Consider the following 23714-nt stretch of genomic DNA (forward strand, 5'->3'; position numbering starts at 1 on the left):
TTTGCATAACTTCACAACATCCTCGTAGCCCTACTGAGTTCTCTGCCCTTTCTTTCAGAGGTGATAAACTCTCTTTTTCTCCCTGAGTTCCAGCCAAATTTCTCTATTCAGTCAGGCCGGTGTCTTCCCTGCCAGCTCTGCATCTACACTGGCATCTGACATGGCATCTGACATAGCATATGCATTTTCAGTGGGGTCTGTAATGGTATCTTTATCTGCAATGATACCTCTGCAGTGGGTATCCTCCTCTGCAATAGTCTGCTATGATAACTTAACCTTCAATACTACCTACATCTGCAATGTTGTCTGCACTGGAGCGTTGGACACAAGAAGTGCTACGTATAGCATTCCATATGCAGACAGCATTGCAGATCCTGTCGCATGTGTCGATAGCATTGCACAATTCTGTGGAGCCAGCAACATTTTTACAGATGTACACATACAGCACACCAGGACTCAGCACTGCTCAGGCCAAATATACACAATACCACACCATGTATGGATGGTGTTTGCCTCCCTCCACACCCACATTCCCCTCCTCTGTAGTACAGGAGAGACATCAACCAGGAGGGACGCTGCTGCAGGGGAAGGGTGCACAAGCATTCACTGCCCAGGGAGATGCTAAGGGCATCTCAGCAGCTCAGCCTGGGCAGAAGGCTCCAGGGCTTGACACAGCCCACCAGGACTGTGTGGGACTTCAGACAGGCTCTTTTTCCTGGTAGATGGCAGGAGGAGACACCATAGACCACAGTGGAGAGGAGAGACCCAGCAATGCCCTTCCAGCCTGCGGCTGGCCTAGCAGCAGCTGCAGCTGAAATGATCACTAGAATACACAGCACATACTGCATTTGTTGAACAGGCCCAAAAGAAATCCATTCATTGCCTCTGACACTCAAGCAGCTTCAACATGGACCTGGCTACAGCCTTCCTCTACTCTCTTGCAAAAGAGGATGAGGAGCCACCAACAAACTGCAGTGGAGCCAGCGTTTGTATCTCTAGACCCCATCGGAGAACACACTCTGCACTTGCTTTTGGCAGTGACACCACTGCTACAGCAGTGGGCAAACACATGTGAGCCAGGCAATAGAAAAAACAGGGGCAAGCCAATGTGACTTGTCAGCACGCTCTGCTATCCTTGTGTTACTAAATCCCCCAGCATGGTCAGGATAAATAAACCCCTCTAACACGTTTTTTTAGTGTTTAGTCTTTTCAGTGTTAACAAGTAAGGCATTGCTTTATCCTTGGTCTGGAGGTGTGTGTATGGCCAACAAAATTCCAGCCTTCATACAGACATAGATACAAAACTTTTTCACTTATTTATACCTTGTTAGCAAACAAAGAAATTAATGTTCATTGGTTCTAAATTACATAACTCATTAATTAGTATTCTATCTTCTATTGGCTGTTGATTTCTTGCTTCTTATGCTAATTAGTCCATATTTTTAGTCTTTTTAGTATCTTTTTCCTCCAGTAGGGACTTTCCAACACATATGAGTCTTTGTTAGTCTCCTCTTTATCTTCTGGTTTCTGCAAAAGGTCCTTGTCATCCGTACATTCTGCATTTGTTGTGGATTTTTTTGTCACCCCAAGACAGCTTTCTAGATGTCCAGCTTCAACAATACATCTCTCTCTCCCAGGCTTTTTTCATTGAAGCGTATAAGAGTTAGTTTAGCAAAACGTAAAATTTCAGTTATTTTCCTAAGCTGTGTTCCCATAAAAGGAGCATATGACAACTTTGCTGAGCGCTGGCTAAAAGTGATTTAAGACTAACACACTACTTATAAATTACATACTGGTTATGATTAATTTTTTTAATAATTAGAAGTTAATTAAAACCATTAATTTTAAAATTAGAAAAGTTACATAATTTCCAGCAATTGGGTCTAGGAAAGGGAGCAGCCAGGGCACACAGGTGTATCTGACTGTAGAAATTAAAAGTAAAAAGAAGCAAAAAAGCCTGGGGAATCAGCAGTTCAAGTTAAAATGACACCTCCTGTCTCAATCCACGAAGACCCTGTCCATGTTTTCTTTGTTTGGACAAGGGAGAATGAAAAAAAGAAAAATAAAATTAAAAGAGGGCAAGAATATTATTAAGAACCATTTATATTCCAAGATTAAGTAACTCATGTCTTGTAGGCAAACACAGATGCCACTGCAATTACTGTTGTAAATGTAGGTATCATTTCAGACTCCATTTCTTCTGCAGGTACCATTATAGATTAAGATTCCATGGCAGAGGGAAATGCCTCTGCAGATGAGTACCCCAATGCAGTTATCATTGCACATACCATTCATAACTTGCATCAAAGCTCTGTCTTCCAGCAACCAGGCATGTTGTGTGACCATCCGCACAGGTTGAAGACATTCCTCCTACTTGACTCCCAAGGCAGAATGGTGGGCACTACTTTGAGAGCAAAGCCTGCAACTCCAATGTGGACGTCTGCGCCATCTGCCCTGGCTACTGCCAATGCCTCCATCCAGATAGAGCTGCCAAATCGAGAGGCTGCAGTGCAGATCTCTCACTGCAGGAAGTGACTGAATCTTTCTCTAGGGCAGGGACAGGCAGCAGACCTACCTGCAAAAGGTGTGCCCAGGTGGAGGACCACCTGTGACAAGCAGCTGAGAAAGGCAAGAGGCAGTGAGACAGCTGTATAGTTTCAGGGAGTCTGAGAAGGAGTTCTTTCCCAGGAAGGAGAAAGTCTGCTTGTTCCAAGCACAGTTTGCAGTAGACCCACAGCCCAAAGCCAAACAGCAAGAGACTCCCCCAGTGACACACATAGAAGGGAAGAGGACCAAGAGAACACACACAGAAGGGAGGAGGGCCAATGTGGAAGAATGGAGACTTGGAACAGCAAGGACTTCCCCCAAAGCCAGAGGTGGTCTTGCAGAACCTTTCCAGAAGACAGAGGTGCCCTTGCAGAACCTTTCAGTGGTCTGCAGGAAAGACCCAGCAGAAGAGGCACTGGAGGTGAGTAAGGCAGCCCCATCTACTCTCCATATAACAACCAGTAAGGCAGCATAAACTGCTCCCCATATAACAATCTGCACAACTAGGAAGAGGGTAATAGTAGGAGGAAACTCTTCAGAGAGGTATGGAGGCGCTATTTACTGGCCTGTTGCATTCTGTGGATTACGCTGCTTACCATGGACTCGTATCAGAGATGTCACTAAGAGACTACCATGCCTTGTCCGTCCACCATTACCTGCTGCTATTGTTTCATGTAGGTGCCAGTGGCAGAGTCAAGAGCAGTCTGAGCAGCATCAGGAAGGATTACAGAGCCCTGGGAGCAGCAGTAGCTGCTGACTTTGGAGCACCGGTAGTTTTTTCATCAGTCTTCCTGGTAAAAGGGAAGGGGTTTGAAAGAGCCAGTAGAATCAGGGGACTCAACAAATGGTTACAGGACTGGTGCCACAGCCAGGGGTTTGGCTACTTAGACCCATGGACTTGCTTTGAACAACCTGGTCTATTGGGGGCAGATGGAGTCCATCTGTCAGAAAAGTCAACGAGCATCTTCACTCACAGGCTTGTCAAGCTGGAAAAGAGGGCCTTAAACTACAGTTGCTGGGGGAGGAGAGCCTCAGTGCATCCCACTCCTATCACAGACAGCAAGAGATGTCGTGAGCCTCAAGGCATCCTGGTCCAGATGGGACTGCATCCAGATGCAAGGGCTTCGCCAGCATCATGGGCATAGGCATTTTACTACCACCTCAGCCCCTTCTCAGAAGCTGTGGCCAATGTTCCTGCCCATTTCCTCTCCAGAAGCCAAAGGAATTATTTTCTGCAAGCACTCCTGCAAATCCTAAGGGGAAAACTGGCTTGAGCAGCAGAACAAGCAGGATCCAGTGCAGGCTGCAGTGGGCCTCAACCATTTGCTTCTGGGGCAATGCTTGCTGATCCTTGTTGACATTTTGCAAAGAGAGATAGTGATGTGACGGTGCAGCCAAAGCGAGGGCTGTGCGAAAGGACAGGAGATAGGCTTGGCTGCTCAGGAAACCACAGCTCCCTTCCCACAGCTGCGGGTGCTGATAGAGGGCTGAGCAGCTCCCCGCTAGCATTGTCCCAAAGCACTGCCTGGGCCGTGAGCAGGAGGAGGCAGAGCAGCAGGAGAGCAAACGCTGGAAGTTTCACAGGTGAGTCACAGTGTTCACAGGGGCCTGGATGTTCATGGAAGTCACATCTGTGCACGGGAAGTTTCTTTCACATGATTCATGCTCCTGCCCTCCAAATCTAGCAGAGGGCTCAGCTGGTGCTGGGTAAGAGCATATTCAGGGAGATTCTTCCAGCACACAATTTGTCTGGGTTGAGCTGGGTGTGGGTACACTGGGACACAAACACTGCAGAGGGATGGCTTTTACAGTGGCAAGGGCAGCAATGCTGCTCCAGGGGAGAAGGCGTTGCTGTGAAGGGGCCCATGAGTCAGGTTCTCCCCGCCATGGAAGAGAACAAGGTGAGAAAAAGGGCCAAGATTGCAGTAGGTGTGGGATTCATCCCTCTCTTCCCCCATCCCAGGGAGGAGCTGCAGAGCTCAGAGGGTGCCAGAGGGTCTGGCAGGGGATGCCAGTTCTGCTGCAAATGGTGCTTGCGCAGGAAAAAGGCAACGTGTAGGTGCATGCCTGCTTGCACCCACACCCCTCGGTTCTCCCCCCTCCAGGCCATGCAGGTTCCTGCCCTGACCCTGGTCACTCTCCTGGCCCTGCTGCTCCCAGCCCAGCCCTGCCCCTCAGAGATGAACAAGGTCAAGGACCTCCTGGAGGTGAACTGCACAGGGCAAGCTCTCCGCGCAGTGCCCCCAGACCTGCCTGCGGACACAGGCATCCTGCTGCTCAGCGACAATTGCCTGGAGTCCCTCTCCACCGCCGCCTTCCTGTCCCTCACCCGGCTTCAGGACGTCGACCTGGCCAAAAACGGGCTGGTGGCTCTGCACACTGGGGCCCTGCTGCCATCCCTGAAGGAGCTGATCCTCTCCCACAACGCACTGGGGGTCCTTCCTGTCCTGGAGGGCCTGCCTGCGCTTACCCACCTGGCTGTGGCCCACAACAGCCTGGAGACGCTGGCCCCGAGGGCTTTCCACACAGTGCCACAGCTGCAGGACCTGGACTTGCGAGGGAACAAGATGCAGCAGCTTCCCCAGGAGGCCTTTGCAGGGCTGAGGGCACTCAAGGAGTTGGACCTCTCAGACAACCTCCTGAAGGAGCTACCCAAGGAATTGCTGCAGGACCTGCAGATGTTGGAGACCCTCTGGCTCTCGGGCAACCAGCTGCAGACCCTGCCCACTGACTTCTTCCCAAAGGGGCGCCTCTTCATGTATGTTTTCCTCACTGAGAACCCCTGGCATTGTGACTGTGACCTGCACTACCTCCAGACCTGGATCCGGCAGAATGCTGACGTTGTTTATCAGCCAGAGCGGGGCCTGGAGGAAACAAAGGTGGAGGTCGCACCCGAGAAGGTACTGTGCCACAGCCCTGCTGAGCATAGGCAGAAGCCAATCATTCACTTCAAGCTCAACTGCAGCATTGTGGGGGATGTGGATGAGGAAGGAGGGGATGAATATAATTATGGGGAAGAAACAACAGAGAAAGCTACCATGACCACCTTCCCCCCACATCCATTCATCTCCAAAGAGCACACTACCATGCCCTATGCTGTTACCTCACCTTACCTCCCTACCCTCACTACCAAAACACCTCCCCTCACCAGACCTTCCTTCAGCACCCCTTGTACCTCCACCCTTTGCCCAAGCACTTTGCTTGCGGTGCTGACAAGCATCAGAGCTCCCAGCACCACCACTCCCGTACCAGCCAGTCCCACCATGACACCCACACAGACCCCCAGCACTGCCACCATTTTCTCTGATACTACCACCATCACCCTGCAGAGATCTGCCACCCTTGACTCTGCCACCTCACTGCCAACCACTGTGAGCAGCAGCCGTGCTAGCACCAGTGGCCATCCCCAAACCACCCTTGCTACCAGCACAACCTATGCCAGTCTCATGGGGTCCACCGGCACATTTCCCACCACTTCCACAGCAGTGCCTTCTACTGTCATGCTAGAGGCCTCTTCCATTGCCAGACCTCCATCTCCTCCTCTGATGTCGGACAACACCATGCTTTCCACTCATGTCCCAACACTACCACCTCCCCTGGACACCACACCCTTCACCCATCCTGCATGTTCCCCCCTATCTTCTCCTCCTCCTTTCTGCCCATGCTCCATCCCAGGACGGGCTGTACCCGTGCTGCGTTTGCAGGCAGGTGGGGAGGGTCCACAGTGGGGGCAGTGGGTGCTGAGGCACTGCTGCCTGTTGCACTGGGTGCTCTACCTGGCATCCTTGGCTCTGCTGGTCCTGACCATGCTGGCTCTAGCAGGTTGGCTGGCATGGATGTGTCTGCTGGGACAACCCTCTTGGCACCAGTCCCTGCAGACCCAAGAGGTGCAGTATCCACTGCTGGAATGGAGGGAGTCAACAGGAAGCCCTATGATCCATCTCAGCAGCTTCAAAATCCCCCTCCAGCGCCCCACATTCTGTACAATCAAGGAAGTGGAATTGTGTCCTGAGGTTACCTACTGCACAGTTAAAGATCTGGGGATACAACACAGTCCTCCTGCAAGTTACTCCTTTTGCACCACAAAGGAGTTGTGGGTTCACCACAGTCCTCTGCATACATCAGTCAAGCCTTCCTCCAGGAAGCTGATGGTCACAGACCTTGGATTCCAGAGGACCCCATCTGCTTACAGCCTGGACAGGGGTGTTGAAGCCATCGGTGATGTCAGAGTGAAATATGCGGGTAACACCATGTAAATGTTTCTGTACACTCAGAGAAAGAGATCAAGAGTCATGGCTCTGCTTCACATGCCTTATTTTACAAGGGAAAGATCTACTTGCCTAGGGGAAGCCATCCAGCTCCTTGCTCTAGTATTCTCCAACCTCCTGAGGTTTCCAGAGCTAAAATAATTACTTGGGTATTTGGCAGAGGAAGATAATGTCCTAAACTGGTCAGTGATAGTCTGGGGCTGCCACTGCCTGGTTTTGGAGTGAGTGAGGGCAAGCGGAACTTACGTTGTGCTCTGTCGCAACTGCTTCTGTTCAAACGATGCACACAAAGATGCAATACACTTTCCACTCAGTGCCAGGTTCTTAATCACATAATAAATATTCTATGCCTGAATTTCAAAGGGGTGATGGTTTAATTTCATTGGACCTGCCACAGTCCTGGCAGGGCACAGTGAATGAGAAATTTGTCTTCAGTATATGGAGTAGTGAAGACAGAGGAGAAAAGTCCATGGAATCCCAGAATCCTAGAATATCCTGAGTTGGCAGGGACCCTTGAGGATCAAGTCCAACTCCTGGCCCTGCACAGACACCCCAGCAATCCCACTCTGTGCCTGAGAGCATTGTCTAAATGCTCATGGAGCTCTGGCAGCCTTGGAGCTGTGCCATTCCCTGAGGAGACTGTTCATTTCCTGACCACCCTCTGGGGGAAGAACTTTTTCCTAATATTCATCCGTTGGGATGCCCCCATAACACAGCTCCAGCCGTCCCTGGGGTCCTGTCTCTGGTCCCAGAGAGCAGAGATCAGAGCTGCCCCTCTGCCTCCCTTCAGGGAAGGTCTCCCTGATGAGTACTCTAGGCTGAATTGTCTCCCTCAATGTACTCTAGGCTAAATAAGTCAAGTGCCGTCAACTGCTACTCAAACCCTTCCGCTTTAGACCCTTCCCCATCTCTGCAGCCTCTTTTGGATACTCCTTTGTTGCTACGACCCAGCCCACTGCGGGGCTGGGGCTGTGTAATGCCAACCAATCCCAGCCCCTCCCCTGGATCGAGTTTCCCCAAGAGGCAGACTCAGAGGGGTCGAGGGGCAGCTCAGAAGCCTAAGCTGCACCCCCTGGGCGGTGCCCGGGTCCAAGCCGCCTCCCCCGGTTCGGGAAAATTCTCGGTTACTCGGTCGATCATTGGTTCTGTTATAACTCTCGCCTCTCGGTTTACCACAGTGGTTCTTCTTCAATTGCATCCTCCCCCTGGCTTGTAACTCATTGGTTGTTTTCCCCTTTCACTGTGGTTTTCAAACTTCCTATAAAACTGAGGACAAGCCTCGGGGAGGGAGGAGGGGAATCTCATCGTATTCCATCCCTTCTGAGCTTGTTCGGGTTGTGAAACTTCTAACAATAAACCTGTTAGAAGCCAGACCCGAACAGCCTCTCTTTTCCTTTGTCTCCGAACTAACATGAGCCGATATCATCAGCTCCTGCCGTGTCTCCTCTGCAAAGAAGCCAGCGAGCTCAGCCAGCAGCACTTTTCCTGATGCCGAAGTCGCTTCTGCGAGGCACAGAAGTAACGCAGCTGGACTCTCTCTGACCGAGGGCACGCCAGAGCTCGTGCAGGGACCACAGAACTGCGTTACTCTTTAATAGCTTTGGGTCCTTCTTGTATTTTGGCATCCAAAACTGCACACTTCTATTCCTGACTTTTGCCCCAAATGTGCGCTTCTTCCCTGTGGTATGGAATCACATGGGAAAAGCATCCCACTGGCAGGTAATAAGGAAAGTGCAAGTGTCGATGCCTCTGCATGACCAATTATGGGATGGCTGGGTACTGGGGAGTAGGGTGGGAGGCTTTGAAGGGCAACGGATGTGACTTGTAAGGGATTACACTGGGACAAAGCACTCAGGAGATGGCCAAACTTTGCGACTACTTGTCTAGATGTCACTCAAACATTTTGGGAGGTGTAAGAAGCAGACAACAGTCACCATTGGTGGGGGGTTGAATGGCTCGCCCCAGCAATGGTGCACAAATGCACCATTCAAGGATCCTATGAATCCCTTTTCCAGCCTGAAATGCAGTTCCAGTTCTAATTGCCCCAAATGTATTGTCAAACTGCTGAGTCAGCATGGCCTTCTGCCAGGTTAACTACTGGGTTCACAGGTGGGAACGTATGCCTGTGCTTGGCCAGCATGAGTGTGTCTGCTGGTGAAGGTCTGGTGTGCAAGTGTGTCCATGGACATGGACATACTGCGTTTGTAAGTGGGCACTTGTCCATCTGTTGGTGCTGTCCTCTTACCACACCATCCTTTCTATCCCTGTTTCCTGGGACAACGATGAGGCAAGCAGCTCCAGTGCTGGCACAGTCTGAAGGCCCCAACAGTGGGGGGCAGACATCTGGGGAGCAGAGCTGTGGAAGAAGATCTGTGTATCTTGATGGACCAAAAGGTGAACAAGGTCCAGCAGTGCACCTGGCAGCAAAGGGAGGGCAACAAAACCTGGACTGGGTTAACAGAGACAGGGCCAGCAGGCCAAGGGAAGTGATTATCCCCTTCTCTTCAGAACTCATTAGACTACAGTTTTTCACCTTCCTCTACACATCTGAAGCCACCCAGTTCCCTCCCTACAGGCACTACTGGTACCCCAGTATTTCTCAGAATCCCGTTACCCTTGCCTCTCCTTTCAACTCCTCCCTGGAATTCTCCCATCTCTCCACAGAACAAGCTCTCCAGGTCACTCCAGGAATCCAAGACCTCTCAAAACCACCTAGGAACACCAAAGCCCCCTGTCCTGGGTTGCAGTGTATTCTATTACCATTCCCATCAGCTGTTGAAATCAGGTGGGGCAGTGTTTTCCTTGCCTCCTCCCCCCAGACTATCTTTCTGTTAATTGCCCATCATTGTCCTGCCGCCTGACTCAGAGATAACTCCCTCCGGACTATCTTCTGTTAATGAGCCTAATCAACACTTGGCCTCATGACTCGTTACCCCATTGTGAGATGCTCCACCCAGAGGGAGGAACCAAGCATCCCATCGTGGATATAATCTGAGGCTGAACACCAGAGACACCGGCTTCCCACTGGATTTCCAGAGGACAGGAGCTACACAGCCACCATTGGACTTCCTGAGGAAGAGCAGACTGTTTTACTACAGGATCACTGCTTCAGAGGACTGCAGCCACCATTCTACCAGACTGCTACCACCACCCTGCCTAACAGGGTGTCAGGTTGTACCTTGACTCTGTCAGTTTGACAGTGTTTTCTTTTACCTTTTTTTCCCCTTTTCTTTAATTTCCATTAAATTGTTATTCTGACTTGGTGCCTCCCACTGGTTTGTTTTCAAACTAGTACACCCCCAGGACCCTCTATTGTACTCTATCAACCCCATCATCAACCCGCCCAAATCCTGGCACTCGCAGGACTCTATTCCCTCAGGATCTCCTATGCACCCCAAGATACCTCTCAGTCCTGAGACAAACACATACACCCTCATGCCCAGTGAACACAGGCACACAGAGCCCCAGTGCCCAGCACCACCCACCCAGGACACCCAGATCACTGCCCTCCTGCTCTCCTCCTGTTCCTTGTGAGAAGCACCTGGATGTCTGGGTTTCCCACCAGAAACAACAAGACCCAGACAGACAATTCAGGAAGCATTTTTATTCAAACCAGGTGGGGGGGAAATTGGGGGATTCCCAGCTCCCAGTGAAGGGCTCAGACAAAGAAGACTGAGTATTCCTGGAGGCACAGTGCTACAGTGTGGGAAATCTCTATGTTCCACAGGTTCACTACAGTCTAGGTCATGTACCTTAAGGGTGAAGGGTTGCTGGAAACCACAGGAGGAACCCACTCTGGGAGACGGGTCTGGACACTTTTGTCCCATAGAGGTACCCATGGATGCTACCTGGGTATCCCAGTATGGGGTGCAGAGTTTTTAAGCTAAGTATACCCTAGGTATTATTGGGAGTTTCAGTTGATCTCAAGGGGTCCTTAAGGCAGCTGGGGCCACGCAAGGCAGGGGGTAAAGTGAGAACACAGGCTTGTAGGTCAGTATAGGCATGGGGCAAGGTGCCCCGGGTGATCCAGCGCCGGGTACCCGGCTGGTAGGCATGGATCAAGTGCGTGTCCTGGTAGGTCTCATGACTGTACCCTCCCAGTACAAGCAGTTCCCCTCCCAGTACAGCTGCACCCCCAACTACATGTGCACGGGGCAGGGGGCTGAGGAGGACCCAGATGTTCTGCTTGGGGCTGTAGACCTCAAAAGTCAGCTGGTCCCTGTAGCCAGTCTGCCCAGCCCGCTGACACAGCCCCCCGGCCACGTAGAGCTGCCCACCCGCCTCCTCCATGACGTGGCCAGCTCGCTGGCCATTCATGGGTGCCAGGAGTGTGACAGGTGCACCTGGGACATAGCGGAGCAAGGATGCCTGACACTGGTATGCTTCATCACACCCACCCGACACGTAGAGCTCACCATCCAGGGCACATGCCGCGTGCCCACACAGAGCCATTGGCAGGGGCTGGCACCTCCTAGGCAAGGAGAGAGGGAGGGGTGAAGGACAGGTTAACCAGGGCTATCCTGCAGTGACTGACTACCCAGGGGTTCCCTGGGATGCCATTGGCTGCTTCATTAACCACTCAGCAGGCAACACTTGCCAACACCCAACGAGCCCCAGTGGACAACATCACCTGACACAGAATGGATACCCCAGGGGCATCACTGTTCAACACTTTGTAGTCGCCGCATCATTGGTTAACCACAGTGGGCTCCCTCAATGGACAACATTGGCCATCACCCTATGAACATTCTGCCAATGAGAGGAATCAAACTATTTGTCTCATTGGCAGATGGCCAACAAGACTTGCAATGAACACACTACTGGCCAAAAACTCACTTGCCACCCGCTAGGAAACACTGGCCATCACGCAGTCCACAAGGGACATGGTTGTTCAACAACCAGTAGACCTCTCCCAAATACCACTGCAAGTCCATCCTCCACTGGACGCTTAGTGACCCAAAGCACTCAGTGGGCACCTTGGTCAAGGCAAGGGGCTCTTAGAGAAAAGGGAAACTAGGCATCTGCTGGAGCAGCCTCACCTCCAGGTGTCATTGGCCAGGTCGTAGCACTCCACAGTATCTGTGCAGTAGAGCTCCCCTGAGGTGCCCCCCAGGGCATAGATGAAATTCCCAAGTGCCACAGCAGCAAAGTAGCTCCGTCCACACGTCATACTGGCCAGACGCTCCCAGGAATCATCCATAGGCTGGTACCTGGGTTTGAGAGGCAAAGGGGCAAGAGACTACCTGTTACCTACAACACCATGAGCTGATGTTGGCACTGCTGAGGGCAACAACCCACCTACAACCTGCCAGTCCCAGAATGCCTTAGGGTCACATGGTCACCTTGCATGGGAATATCCTCTCCTTCTGGACAATACCAAACCCATAATGACCTGCGGCATCTCCAGATAGAAGCCTCCCGCTCCTACTCCCAAAAAGCCTGTAACACCCCAGAGTAAGAGGGCACCTCTGAGTCCTACACCTAACCCATCCCAAAATGTCTTAGGGCCACTTGACCAGCTTCAATGCCACAATGTCTTGGATCCATGGGGCAGCTCTAGCTCTACCAACACCTCCTCTGATCCCACAATGTCCTGGTGCCACATGGGAACTCTAAGTCCTCTGTAGCTCTCACCTGTAGACACTGGCTAGGGTGTCATGGACCCCGTAGTAGTGCTTTCCACCCAGGACGTAGAGGTTGTTGCCCACCACAGTTACAGCATGACGGAAGCGTGGGCCATCAGGAAAGTGTCCCAGTTCCCTCCACTCAACCTGCTTCACCAGCCCCACAGCACTGAGGTAGCGGTCTGCAAACCAGAGGTGTCTGCTGGGCTTCCGGGCAGTCAGGTTGCCCTTTACTTTGTCTCCACCACAAACCACCAACACCTCTTGCAAGGAACGTACCCGGCATGGCAGCTGGGCCATGGGGGCGAAACTTGCTACCATGAGCTCACGGAGGACCTTTGGGTCAGCTACCCCTGCAGTCACAGATGGGACCTTCTTCAGCTCCAGGCTGGACATGAGGGCAAAGCGAACAGATGACAGGATCTCCTTGGCTAGATCCTCCTGGCCATCTCCATTGGCCATAAGCCACCGAGATGCTGCTTCCAAGGCTTCCAGTTCATGGAGGACATTGAGACCATCAGAGCGGAGGAGGCGGATGAGAAGGTGTGCAGGAAGATCCAAAAAGGCCGGTGTAATCACCACACAGGGGAAGGTGGCCAAGATGTAGTTCTCTGCTACATGGACCACCTCATCCAGCCCATAGGCCACAGCAAAGGCCAGCACATCAGGGCCAGTTTCTGGGGTCAGGCCATGGGTGAAAACGTCCAGGCAGAGACTGAGGAGCCCCCAGGCCTGGTAGCGCAGGGAGGTCTCAGCTGCCTCCAAGACCATGGGCCATGGCCCTGCTACAGCTCCTGTGTAGGCAAAGGAGAGGAGGAGACGCAGCTCGGCTGGGGACAGCCCCGTGACCAGCGGGTCGGCAGGGTTGTGGGTGGCCTCCCGCATGGGGCAGGTGAAAAGGGCCCGGAAGAAGTCACAGGAGCAGCTCAGGGCCAGTCGCTGAACTAGGAGGAAGGAGGAATAATGGTGGGAGGCAGCAGGGAACCCTCTGCACTCTGCAGCCCCCAGAACTCACGTGTCCTGGCCCCATGCCCATCAAAGCCCCAGCTCTGCCAAGGGGAGCAGCCCTGAGGGCACCTCTAGAGCGTGACACGCACCTGGAGCTGCAGCCTTATCATCCCCACCAGAGGACTTGGCTGTCCCAGAGCGCTCTGTCCCACTCCTCAGCCCCTCATGGAGGACCCCCACCCCCTGCTCACCTGGGATGACCTCGTTCCCTGCCTGGAGCTGGAGGTCACAGCCCACACCATTGGCATGGAGCTGCTCCATGGCTCTTAGCGTCTCCCACTGCTCCTCCAGGGGCTCAGGACCTTCTTCCTGGTGGTCAATCTCCAGACGCAGGGCACAGGCGGCCACCAGCCGGGGGGCACCCAGGGCCCGGGCAGCCTCCTCCACCTCTTTCGCCCGGCCATGGGGCACAATTCCCCCATAGGCAAAGGTGAGCACAGCCCGCCAGCCCCACAGTGTGGCCCCAGGTGGCAAGGGGACATGGGGTGGGGGATCTTGGCGGAGTTGTCTGGTCCTGCTCTCCAGGAAGCGGTGGAAGAAGGAGCTGATGGAGGCCAGGACCACAGCATGGGCCATGTCACTCTCTGGGCCCACAGCCACATCCACCAGCTGTCCTGTGGTGCGGAGGTGGTCAGCCATGGCCAGGAAGTGTCCAGCGTGAGCCCGATCCTGCAGGCTCCACTGGTCTGGGGCTGGCCCCTCTGTAACCCACATCTTGCCTGTGGGAACACATGGAGCAGGGTGTCAGGGTGCTGTCTCCACAGCTGGAGCTTCTGGCCCATGGCTGGAGTACTGGCTGGGGACATGGGATCTTGCTGCTGGCACTGCCACATAGCACTGGATCCACCACCAAAGCCTTTACCCCACAGCCAGCGACACCAGGCTCTGCTACTGCTCCATTACTAAATTTGATGCCTCTTGGCAAAACCGCAGCTCCATAGGTGAGAACAACAGCCCATTTCACTGCCCCACTGAGCCTGATCCCCTCACCTGCCTCATCTCTGAAGCCTTAGCATGAAGCTACTGACCCAGAGCCAACACTGCTGCCCCACAACCCCGTAGCTCAGGCCACTGTCACCACCTTCAGTCCTATAGCACGCACAACCAAGCCCTTCCTCAGCCATTGCCCCATTAGCTGAAACTACTGATGGTCCAACAGCAACCAAGACACTGGCTCCCAGCAAAGCGCCCGTCACACCTGCTCGGTGCATGGCAGTGCCTGCTGTGCGCTGCCTGTTGTGTGTCATGCTGCCTGTCACACACTGTGATGCATTATCCCCCTAGTTGTCTGCAATGTTGCATGTCATGCTCCCCTGCACCACAGACTGTCGAGATGTGCTGACCCTCATGACATTGTTGCCACCCCTTGCCCCCGCCGTGTTGCTCGCTGTTTGTGCTGTGTCGCGTGTCCTCGCTCACCAAAGGCCATGCGCTTTGCAGCCCAGTGAAGCGCTTGCTGTATGCCGTGTCCTGCATTACTGCATGGTTTGTTATGCTGTGCCATGCGCTTGTCCCCCTTACCGCCTGCTGCTGCTCCACAGAACTCCTGTGACCCTCTAGGAATGTGCCCGGGTAATTATAGACCAGACAGGACACGTGGCCCCAGCCAGGAGCTGGGAGAGGCTCAGGCAGAGGGAGGTCCAAGGCCCCAGAGTCCCAAGGCTGGGGCGGTGGGGTCACTGAATTCTCTGAGGACAGGCAGCAGGGCCAGCTGAAGCTGACAGCAGCTTCTGTAAACACTGTGCTACCATGGGCAGGTTCTGCTGGGGATCCCTGGCCCCTTGGGCCCCTCTCTAAACACTGCTCTTCTCCAGATCCCAGGGGAAGCAGAGCCCCCTCCCAAGTCCTCAGGTAGGAGAAAATCCCCTGTCCCCCCACCCCCATGAGGGGGTGACAGAATATCATGGTTTAGCATAGTTTGGGTTCTTAGTTAAAGAGGGCTCCATCGGTCACGGAAGTAATTCTTTGCAAAGAGGCGCTTACAGCTTCCTCCAGACCCAATAGAACCAATCAACTGGCTAGTTTGAATATTGGCAACTTTCTTAAGCCACTTAAGAAGCTTGACACACCTCTGTAATCCACATTTAAGAACGAACAAAGCCCGGGAAAGCTTCTCTTGCTTCCAGCTTTTGGGTAGGTAACTGGGGGCCCGCGGCACGGCCCAGCAGGGCCGGGCCAGGCCCTGCTCGGCACATCTTGGCTGAGATCTCAGTCGCTTCTGCTCGCTGGACACCCGGCGCAGCCCCTCAGTGTGGGCCGGGCCGGCCGGGACACAGCCACCCCGGAGCCCCGCAGCCCTGCTCCTGCGGGCAGCTCCTCGGCGCGGCTCGGCCAGGCCGGCCCTCACCCAGTGCGGCCGAAATTCATCTGAGGCCGCTGCCCGGCAAAGATCATGGGACCAACACCGATAAGCAAATTCCAGCTGCGAGGCCCGGGTGAGATTAACCCTTTTAGTGCTGTAAGTTTCCTCCAATACAGATGAAACCTGCAGACATCAATCCTCTCCCGAGTCAGAGAAAGAAGGTGAAGGCATGAGAAGAAAACACCATAAAGACACCAAAGTCAGTGAAGAAGGAAGAGCTGAAACCCTGAGGGAGGAGAAAGAGGAGATGCTTCAAACCTAGAAGCTGAAATTCTGTTGTAAAGCTATGGTGATGGACTATGATGCATCAGAGTACCCTCTGTAATTTCATGAAGCTTAGGGGGGGTAGAGTGTTCAAATTGCAATTGTGAGCAGAAGTACTTGTGCTGAAAAGAGCAAATGTTGAAGTAGCTGTAATTTGATGAGAAGCTTGAACAGAGATGAAAGTGATGAAGACCCTTGCTCCCAGGGAAGGAGAAGACCTCTGTTCCTAGAGATGAAGATGCTCGCAGAGATAGGTGAAGAGAACCTTTGTTTCTGAACAGCTCATCCTTAAAATGGTACCCCAGTAGCACAGGACTGGACCCTCGAAAGCAGTTGTGGGGAAAGCTGTAAGTCAGGGGAAGGGACTCTCACATGCGAGTAGAGAACCAACCCGGGCGGCTGTCTTGCTGTGACATTGGAGCCACGAGAGAACTGTTTCTTGTGGAGATGTCTCCATAGCATGAGCAAGAGAGACTCCTCACCCTAAGTGAACTGAAAAAGATTATTATAGAGGTGGTAAACTGATTGAAAATCTAAAGGGTTGTCTTTTTATGTTGTCAGTGGGAGAAGGGAGAAAGGTGAGGGGAAGAGAAGTGTTCTGAAGGTTTAGTCTGACTTTCTTTTCTTTCTTTTAGGTCTGTTAATAAACTTCTTTTATTCTTTTAAGTTTTGTGCCTGCTTTGCTTTCTCCTAATTCTTATCTCACAGAAGGAAAGTAAGTAAGTAATGGGTATCTTGAACCAAACCACTACACAGGTCTACCATCACCTGCTGTGCTTCTGAGCTGCAGCCCAGCCCAAAGAGCTGGGGGTCTCAGCCCCAGGAGCACACGGGGACACCAGCTCCTCAACCCAGCCTCAAGCGCCCCCAGGACCACCCCACACACACCCAGGACCCCATTGGCCCACAGAGCACAAACCAGAGCAACACAACCTGCCACAGCTGACTGTGTCCTTGTATCACTGTCCCTCCCTCTGCTGTCCTCTGGTGCTCCAATCTCCTTGCCTTGTCCCCTCCCCTCACACCCCATGTTCCCCTCTCCCATGCACCTGCATCCCCCATACCCACATTCCTAGTCCTGTAACACATGTACCCATCCCCTAATGTCCCATCTCTGTCCCACAGTGTTCCCACATGTCCAGTTAATTCTGTGTTCCCAAAGATCTTTTCACATCCTCTACAAGTCTATTTTTCAGCACTTAACCTGCTTGTGAGATTATTTTTTTCTATCTAGTTAGAATTTCCCTATCTTGTTATTTCCCACCCTTCACTGCACACCTGAGCCTGCATTTTCTGTAGCCACTAAGTTGTGAAAAAGTGCTATTAGATCAAATCTTGACATTTTCTCCAGGCAAAATGATCCAGTTCTTGCCTCTCTTTGTGCATCTTGTGGCTCCATGCTCTCCACCTTAGTGGGTTCGCAGGACACACTTCAGTTTGTTCATAGAAAATTCAACCAGACACAGCTATAAGCAACCTGCTCCAGCTCTCAGCTGGCATTCAGCGGTCCCTTCCAGCCCCAGATATTCCTCAATTTCAACCATGAAGCATTTAGCTCTAGACTTCCTGAAATGCTTTTTGGAGAAAGACTTCAGGCTCCCAAACACCTTCTCGTGGGCAACCCACAACTTCTTCCCTACCCCACCTTCCCCATCTTCAGCGCAGAGCCAAGCACTCCTTCAGAAGCTTTGGCTCCAGACCCTCACTGATGGGCTCAGTGCAGTGTAATCCCAATCCTTGTCAAGAAGCCCCACAGGGCCCACTCAACTGCAAGGACCTCACTGAAGCTACAGCGTAGTGCTCACACTTGCGCACACAATGCCGAGACATGGAGGCAAAGCAAAGTGAACACAGAAATCGCAGCCAGACCAGAAGATGCCGCTTCCCCTTCAGCAGCTCCAGCTTTCTGCACTTCAGCCCAAACGCTGGGAAACAGCCGCACGACACCACAATGTTGTGACAACTGCTGACTGGACCGAATCTTTATTACACGATGTCCTAAGTACATACAGCATTTGGAAGCCAGCTCACAGGGGTGAAAGGTGACGTTTACAGCTTGGGAGGTCCTGTCAGCCTCCAGCCCTCCTGGTTACCAATCTTCATGAGAGCCGCAGTGATTCCAAACCCCAGACATGCCGTGGTGCCAGTGAGGTAACTGTGAGCTGAAGAAAACACATCAAAGCAGAAAACACCCATTAAGGCACATTAAGTCCTGTGCAGCAGATCTCGATAGACTGCCGTTTTTCGTAAGTCCCTTGACCATCAGCAATATTGTCTGGCCAGAGGAATTGGAAAAGTGGCCTTTTTATAAAATTGAGTTCTCATGCTTTTAGCTTGCAATTTGAAATATCAATTTCAATAATCCACTGCCCCATCCCCTTAAGTCGGCAATCTTAAATGGCTCATTTAAGTGACAAAATATAACAAATATTGTGACCAAAAAAACAATCACTGCTTTGAACTCTCATCAGCTCAGCAACTAGGACAAATAAAGATTAATTCTATTTCACCACAATTACAACTTAAATAAATCCCTCACTTCTTTAGGTTCAAGGATGAATGTCTACAGAAAACAGAGCTGTGTCAGTATCTGCAGGAGCTGCTTAAGCCTTACAAGGGGCTATAGGAGCAACAGCAGCAGGACACAGCTTGTCCCTCAGACTATGTAAAGAATTCACATGGCAGATATTAGATTGTACTTCCTGTCTAAAATAAAACACACTTCTTGCCAAGAAAACATGGACTTCCACAACTATATTTTTCCTATCCTGCAATTTTAAGGTATAACTGGTAGCTCTTACTGGCAGCACTGAGTCACCTCTCCTTTCATTCTGTGTATCACTTCATGCCCCCTTTGGTGCCCTCCCCTCCTGTAGCCATATTTATTTTAGCAGGTCCATACAATGCCAATGAAACTGGCATGAATACAGGCTGAGATGAATCTTTACCAAAGAAGCCTGGCATCAACATTCTTTAACATTTTTCCCCAACAGAAAAGTTTCTAAAACCAGCACATTTCAATGCAGGCACATTTCAGTGTTCACAGTTACCTCTTGCTCCCAAGACAGCTCCTGCTGTGCAACCGCCTATGAAATAGTTCAAAGGATCCTCTGGTTCTTCCCGGACTTGGGCACTGAGGCAGGTACTTAAGCCAAACACAGCTCCTAGTGTAGCTGTAAACAAGAAGTAAAAAAACAAAACCAAAATCCTCAAGGACCAGAGAATTCACACCGAGCATGATTTCAATATTCACAGTGGCTACAATGGAAAACCAGGGACATCCTATCCCAGCTGCTACAGTGAGGGTCAGCATCACCCAGTCCCACCCAGCTTCCCTGGGTTTCTCCCCCTGCACCACATGGATCCCGCTCAGCTGTGAGCTGCACCCTCAGAGCGCCCCACACCCACTGCCGCCAAACAGCACCGCATCCCGCCGGGGTATCGGCGCAGGCCTTACACCCTTCCCAACAAGGTGATGGGATAGCCCCTGACAGCCGGGGGTACTGCAGGGGAGCAGTGCTGTCTGTGCAGCCACCTCCCCAGCTTTGCCTGGACTCTGCACTGGAACTCAGCCATCAAGTCCCTGTGAGCCCACCTCACAGCACTGGGCAGAGCAACCCCAAGGGCTCTGCTCTCCCTGCAGACTGCTAGTCCTGACACTTTCCTCCTCTGCCTGCCTCAGGCTCACAATGGTTTCTGGATAGTAGAAAAATTAACTGGGTTTGTAAATTATTCTTGTTGTAAACTGACTTTGAAATTGAATTAAGAATTTTGAATTGAACTAAGAAACTGCAAAGTAGAAGCATCCTGTCCACTGAGTTACACACCTCATCTAATACAGACTCTTGATCATGAAATGTGAAGCTGTCTACCAGGCACCATCTGCAGGTTTCAATTCATCTTTCTTGGGACCAATAAAAATGTCCAGGACAAAAATTTTCAATCCCTATATAAAACCAGCAGCTCCTGTTACAAACCTGGACAGATTTCAGCAGAAAATGAATTACGCTGATCCCAAAATCAGCTGAAAAGAGCACTGCAGAAACAAAACCCCCAGACCTAGAGCTGCATTTCAGCTTTCCTGCTCTCCCTGCTTTGGACAAAGGCATCTGTAGGCAAAACACACAGCTTGAGGCCATGAGGTGTGATCCCAGAACAGAGGACAGGATAAACCCTTCCTCAGGTGTGAAACTGGTAAGAGGGCCCAATATGCCTGTTTAGGATTAAGGGATTTATTGAAATCATAGTTGATTACATGATTCAGTCCTTTCATAACGACCTCAGCTCATTAGAGGAGATGCCAGACCCTGGTTTAGAGTCAAACTACTCAAAAACGCAGACCTGGACTGACTGTGCCCCAACTCAGAGCACCAGCACTTGGGGAGCGGCAGAGGTGGCACAAGGCATTGAATTAGACTGAAAAGCAAGAGTCTGCTAAGAGGAAAACTGCACTTGACAAGGGGCTGAGGGAGCTTCAACCACGCAGCCCCCTCAGCTCCCTGCTCCTCTCTTCAGCATTCACTTTCTCTTCCTAAGACAATTCAAGACAACTGCATGGTTTCTGTTTCTCTATAACACGTAATGGGAAAACCCCCACGTTTATTTTCCTTTTGCCACCAAAACCATTGCATTGTTCTTCAGCAGATGCAGTTTATTAAATACAATGCCTAAATACATTAAGCAAAAAAAAATAATTTGCTTGCACTATGTTGTTGCCCACAAACTGGGTAGTCTGGAGATTTAAAAAAAAAATAAATAAAAAAGTACCTTTACTCTAGATTGCAAAAAAAAAAAATGACCTGCAAATCAAGAACATGTCTTTCCATGTCAGTAGTCAGTGTTCTGGCTGTTGGCCAAACAACGACCCAGGGCCGATGGACGACAGAGACGCCGAAACCGTGCAGGGGCAGAGGCAAGGGCAGGTGCGAGGGCGCAGCCAGACCGGGCAGAGGCGAGGCCGGCGCCCCTGCGGTGCGCGGGAGTCCCACCCTACAGTCACACCGCCAGAGTGCCGGCCCTTACCCATCGTGACACTGTCCGCCGCCGCCGTCTGCAACGCGGCCAGAGCCGAGCCGGGCCGCAGCAGGATGATGCGATACGCCGCCCCGACCAGGCCTGCAACACAGCACCGCGCGTCATTGCCCGCGCCCGGGCCCCGCTCGGCCGCCCCCCCGTGTGCCCCGTTCTCCCCGATGCCCACCCGCGGCCGCGCCCACGCGCGTGGCGAGCCAGGTGCGCTGCGGGCACTGCTCGCCCTCGGGGCCCTCCCAGTACCCCGCCATGGCGACAAGGGCACGGCCGAGCTGTCGCGAGAGGCTGCGCGGCCCCGCCCCGTGAGGGGGCCAGGCCGGGGATCGTCCCGCGGGCACGCGCGTGCGAGCGCGGAGGCCCCGCCCCCCCCGCGGGGAGCCCTCACGGGCCGCGAGCCGCGGCCGGCCCCGCCCGAGCGCACCCGTGCAATCGCTTTCCTAAAGGACTCCCACCTCCTGTTCCCAGCTGCCCCAGCCGCAGCTCTCAGGCTCTTAGCCTGCACCCCGGACTCTGACGCTGCCGTTTGTCTTTGCTGGCTGCTTGCGGGACGGGGAGGTTGGTGTGGCTTTGCTTCGTTGTGGGTGTTTTGCATTTTTGTGGGGGCGGAGTTTTTTATTTATTTGGCGGGGTTTTTTTGGTAGAGTCTACAACTCTTACTTAAAAGCGCTTTAAGTATTTTTAATGAATTTTCAATGATTCTGTTTTAATTCTCTGTCTGTATCTATACTGCTGTATGGCCCTGTTTCCCTCTGAAATAATAAACATGCTTTGACATAGGCTATAGGGACGTTGTATACATTTATTTTTCCAGCTCTTCATAGTATGCTAAAAAAAGCACAGCTCTCTACTGTGCCTTCTCGGTGATGTACAGATAATCACGCACTGAAAAGCCAGTGTCCATAAAAGAGACAGAGGAGTCCTGCAACTTTATTCGAATAAAGGGAGAGAGTGCACTGGGGCACACGCCCGCGGGGTTTTCTCTCTCCAGGTCTCGGAGGGCGCAGCCTCCTTTTATCCTGCACTCCCGGCCGCAGGTTGCCCTCTTCCTTTCCCCGTTGGCTGAGGTACCAGGAAGGTGCAGCCTTCCCGAACCGCCCACCACAGTCCCCCTTGAAGCTGGCATTTTATCCCGAAGTTCAGAAGTTCAGGCCTGTGCAGACCCACTCGTCTGTTTCAGGAGCCGAGCTCCCCGGGCTCTGTAACAAACCTGCTGCTTGAAGTCAGTAGAGACATTAAGATCCCCTTCAAAGACGTTAGCACCCGTGCCCTCACCCATCGAATTGTTTGTAAAGACATTATCACACATCTTCCCTATCAGTGACATCCCTTCAAGCAAAGCTCTTTCAGCTGTTTTCCCGACTCTTGAAATAGCTCCAAGATCTGAGTGAAGAAATCTACAACTATCGTTCTTAGCTCAAGCTTTCTCACCTTTCTACCTCTCTTTTCCCTGTATGTGAAAAGCATATTCAATACTTGATTTCTGCATTTTCCAGTATGCTGGGTCCCCCACAGCATCTCTTCTCTGCGATAGGAGCTCAAAACAGCTGGAGTTGGATGCTACTGTTCCATTATCCAAAGGAACTGTTTGAAGCACTGTATCCGGCTGGCAGTGAAGTCGGAGCTTCATGAGCCCCGGCTGCCGGGACAGGAGAAGAAGCACGGCCAGGGTTCGGCAGCTGCACCGGGCTGTGGGACACCGGAGATGTGCTGGAGTGTGCTCAACACGGCAGGCAAATCACCTCTGTTCCAGAGTTGTCTCAGCGCCAGAAGGAACTGGTGTGGAGTGCATTCACAGCAGAGGGTCTTCCACGGTCCCTCGGCTTGGACACTGCTTCCTCTGCGTGCCAGAGAGGTTGCTGTTCTTACACACAGAACCAATGCCACCATCAGGCACTCACCAGTGCTTTAATAAAGGAGGCATTTTTTAGAGCAGCTTTGCCCCTTTTCCAAAGCTCTTTCTAAGCACATCGGACGAAGGGCTGTGTGACCCTTCTGGACAGCAGAATGGAGAAAACACTCGCCTGCAGGGCGGCACACGTTGCAAATGCTCTCTCCCCCATATAAACATACAGAAGCCACTGAATCTTGCACAGGGCAAGACTCGACACCATTAAATAACAAATCGCTTTCTGCGCTCCAAGCAGCTGTTAAAAGCTCTTCTGAGGCTGTACCCCATGCGGTAGATTCATACTGCTTCTTCCACCAACAAGGGAGGTGGGACAGAGAATTCACATCTCTTTTCCGTTGCAGCAGGTACAATGCCTGTAGCTGCAGGACTCAGCACGCTGGTGTGTACAGCTTTTTACTTTACCTCGTGAATAGACTGCAGCTAACCTTGCCACACTGCTGGTAGGGGTTATTCTGCAGATACCCATCCTTGGGCTGCAGACCCTCCCCAGCCAACTTCAGAGAGCTGTTACGATGCCATGAAGATTTTTGGCCTTTTCTTTTATACCCGTTATACCTTTTTTACAACTTCTGTATTCTTAGTGCTTTTTGCCTACATTCTTGGACCCATTTGTTCAGCTAAGAGACTGAACATTTTAGAAGCTTCGTAGCTAGGGATCAGTGTTCCCCAGACCCCAAGGTCCTCTCCAGAACACATTCTGC

The 23714-nt window shown here is 52.1% G+C and overlaps 3 protein-coding genes across 5 annotated transcripts; 1 reads left to right on the forward strand and 2 right to left on the reverse strand.

Annotated features, from left to right (window-relative positions):
• Positions 1 to 1343: 1343 nt before the first annotated feature.
• Positions 1344 to 7357, forward strand: LOC116436146 (platelet glycoprotein Ib alpha chain-like). Its single transcript, XM_032093081.1, has 2 exons — positions 1344 to 4131; positions 4653 to 7357. Exon 2 carries the CDS (start codon positions 4656 to 4658, stop codon positions 6801 to 6803), a length of 2148 nt encoding a protein of 715 aa, XP_031948972.1. The 5' UTR covers positions 1344 to 4131; positions 4653 to 4655; the 3' UTR covers positions 6804 to 7357.
• A 3042-nt stretch (positions 7358 to 10399) lies between these two features.
• KLHL33 (kelch like family member 33) lies at positions 10400 to 15932 on the reverse strand. Of its 3 annotated transcripts, none has more exons than XM_032093062.1 (5): positions 15517 to 15932; positions 13639 to 14166; positions 12450 to 13383; positions 11855 to 12025; positions 10400 to 11286 (listed from the first exon to the last, which is right to left on the reverse strand). In XM_032093062.1, exons 2-5 carry the CDS (start codon positions 14159 to 14161, stop codon positions 10710 to 10712), a joined length of 2205 nt encoding a protein of 734 aa, XP_031948953.1. In that variant the 5' UTR covers positions 14162 to 14166; positions 15517 to 15932; the 3' UTR covers positions 10400 to 10709. The 3 variants fall into 3 exon arrangements, with proteins under 3 accessions (XP_031948953.1, XP_031948952.1, XP_031948951.1); XM_032093061.1 differs by lacking the exon at positions 15517 to 15932 and adding an exon at positions 14969 to 15153; XM_032093060.1 differs by lacking the exon at positions 15517 to 15932 and adding an exon at positions 14867 to 15153.
• A 2095-nt stretch (positions 15933 to 18027) lies between these two features.
• On the reverse strand, positions 18028 to 21388 carry NDUFA11 (NADH:ubiquinone oxidoreductase subunit A11). The gene is made up of 4 exons (XM_032093052.1): positions 21274 to 21388; positions 21096 to 21188; positions 19124 to 19246; positions 18028 to 18235 (listed from the first exon to the last, which is right to left on the reverse strand). The coding sequence occupies exons 1-4, from the start codon at positions 21353 to 21355 to the stop codon at positions 18123 to 18125; spliced, it is 411 nt and encodes a 136-aa protein (XP_031948943.1). The 5' UTR covers positions 21356 to 21388; the 3' UTR covers positions 18028 to 18122.
• Positions 21389 to 23714: the final 2326 nt, after the last annotated feature.

This window comes from Corvus moneduloides, chromosome 28 (assembly GCF_009650955.1).
Source record: "Corvus moneduloides isolate bCorMon1 chromosome 28, bCorMon1.pri, whole genome shotgun sequence".
NCBI lineage: Eukaryota > Metazoa > Chordata > Aves > Passeriformes > Corvidae > Corvus > Corvus moneduloides.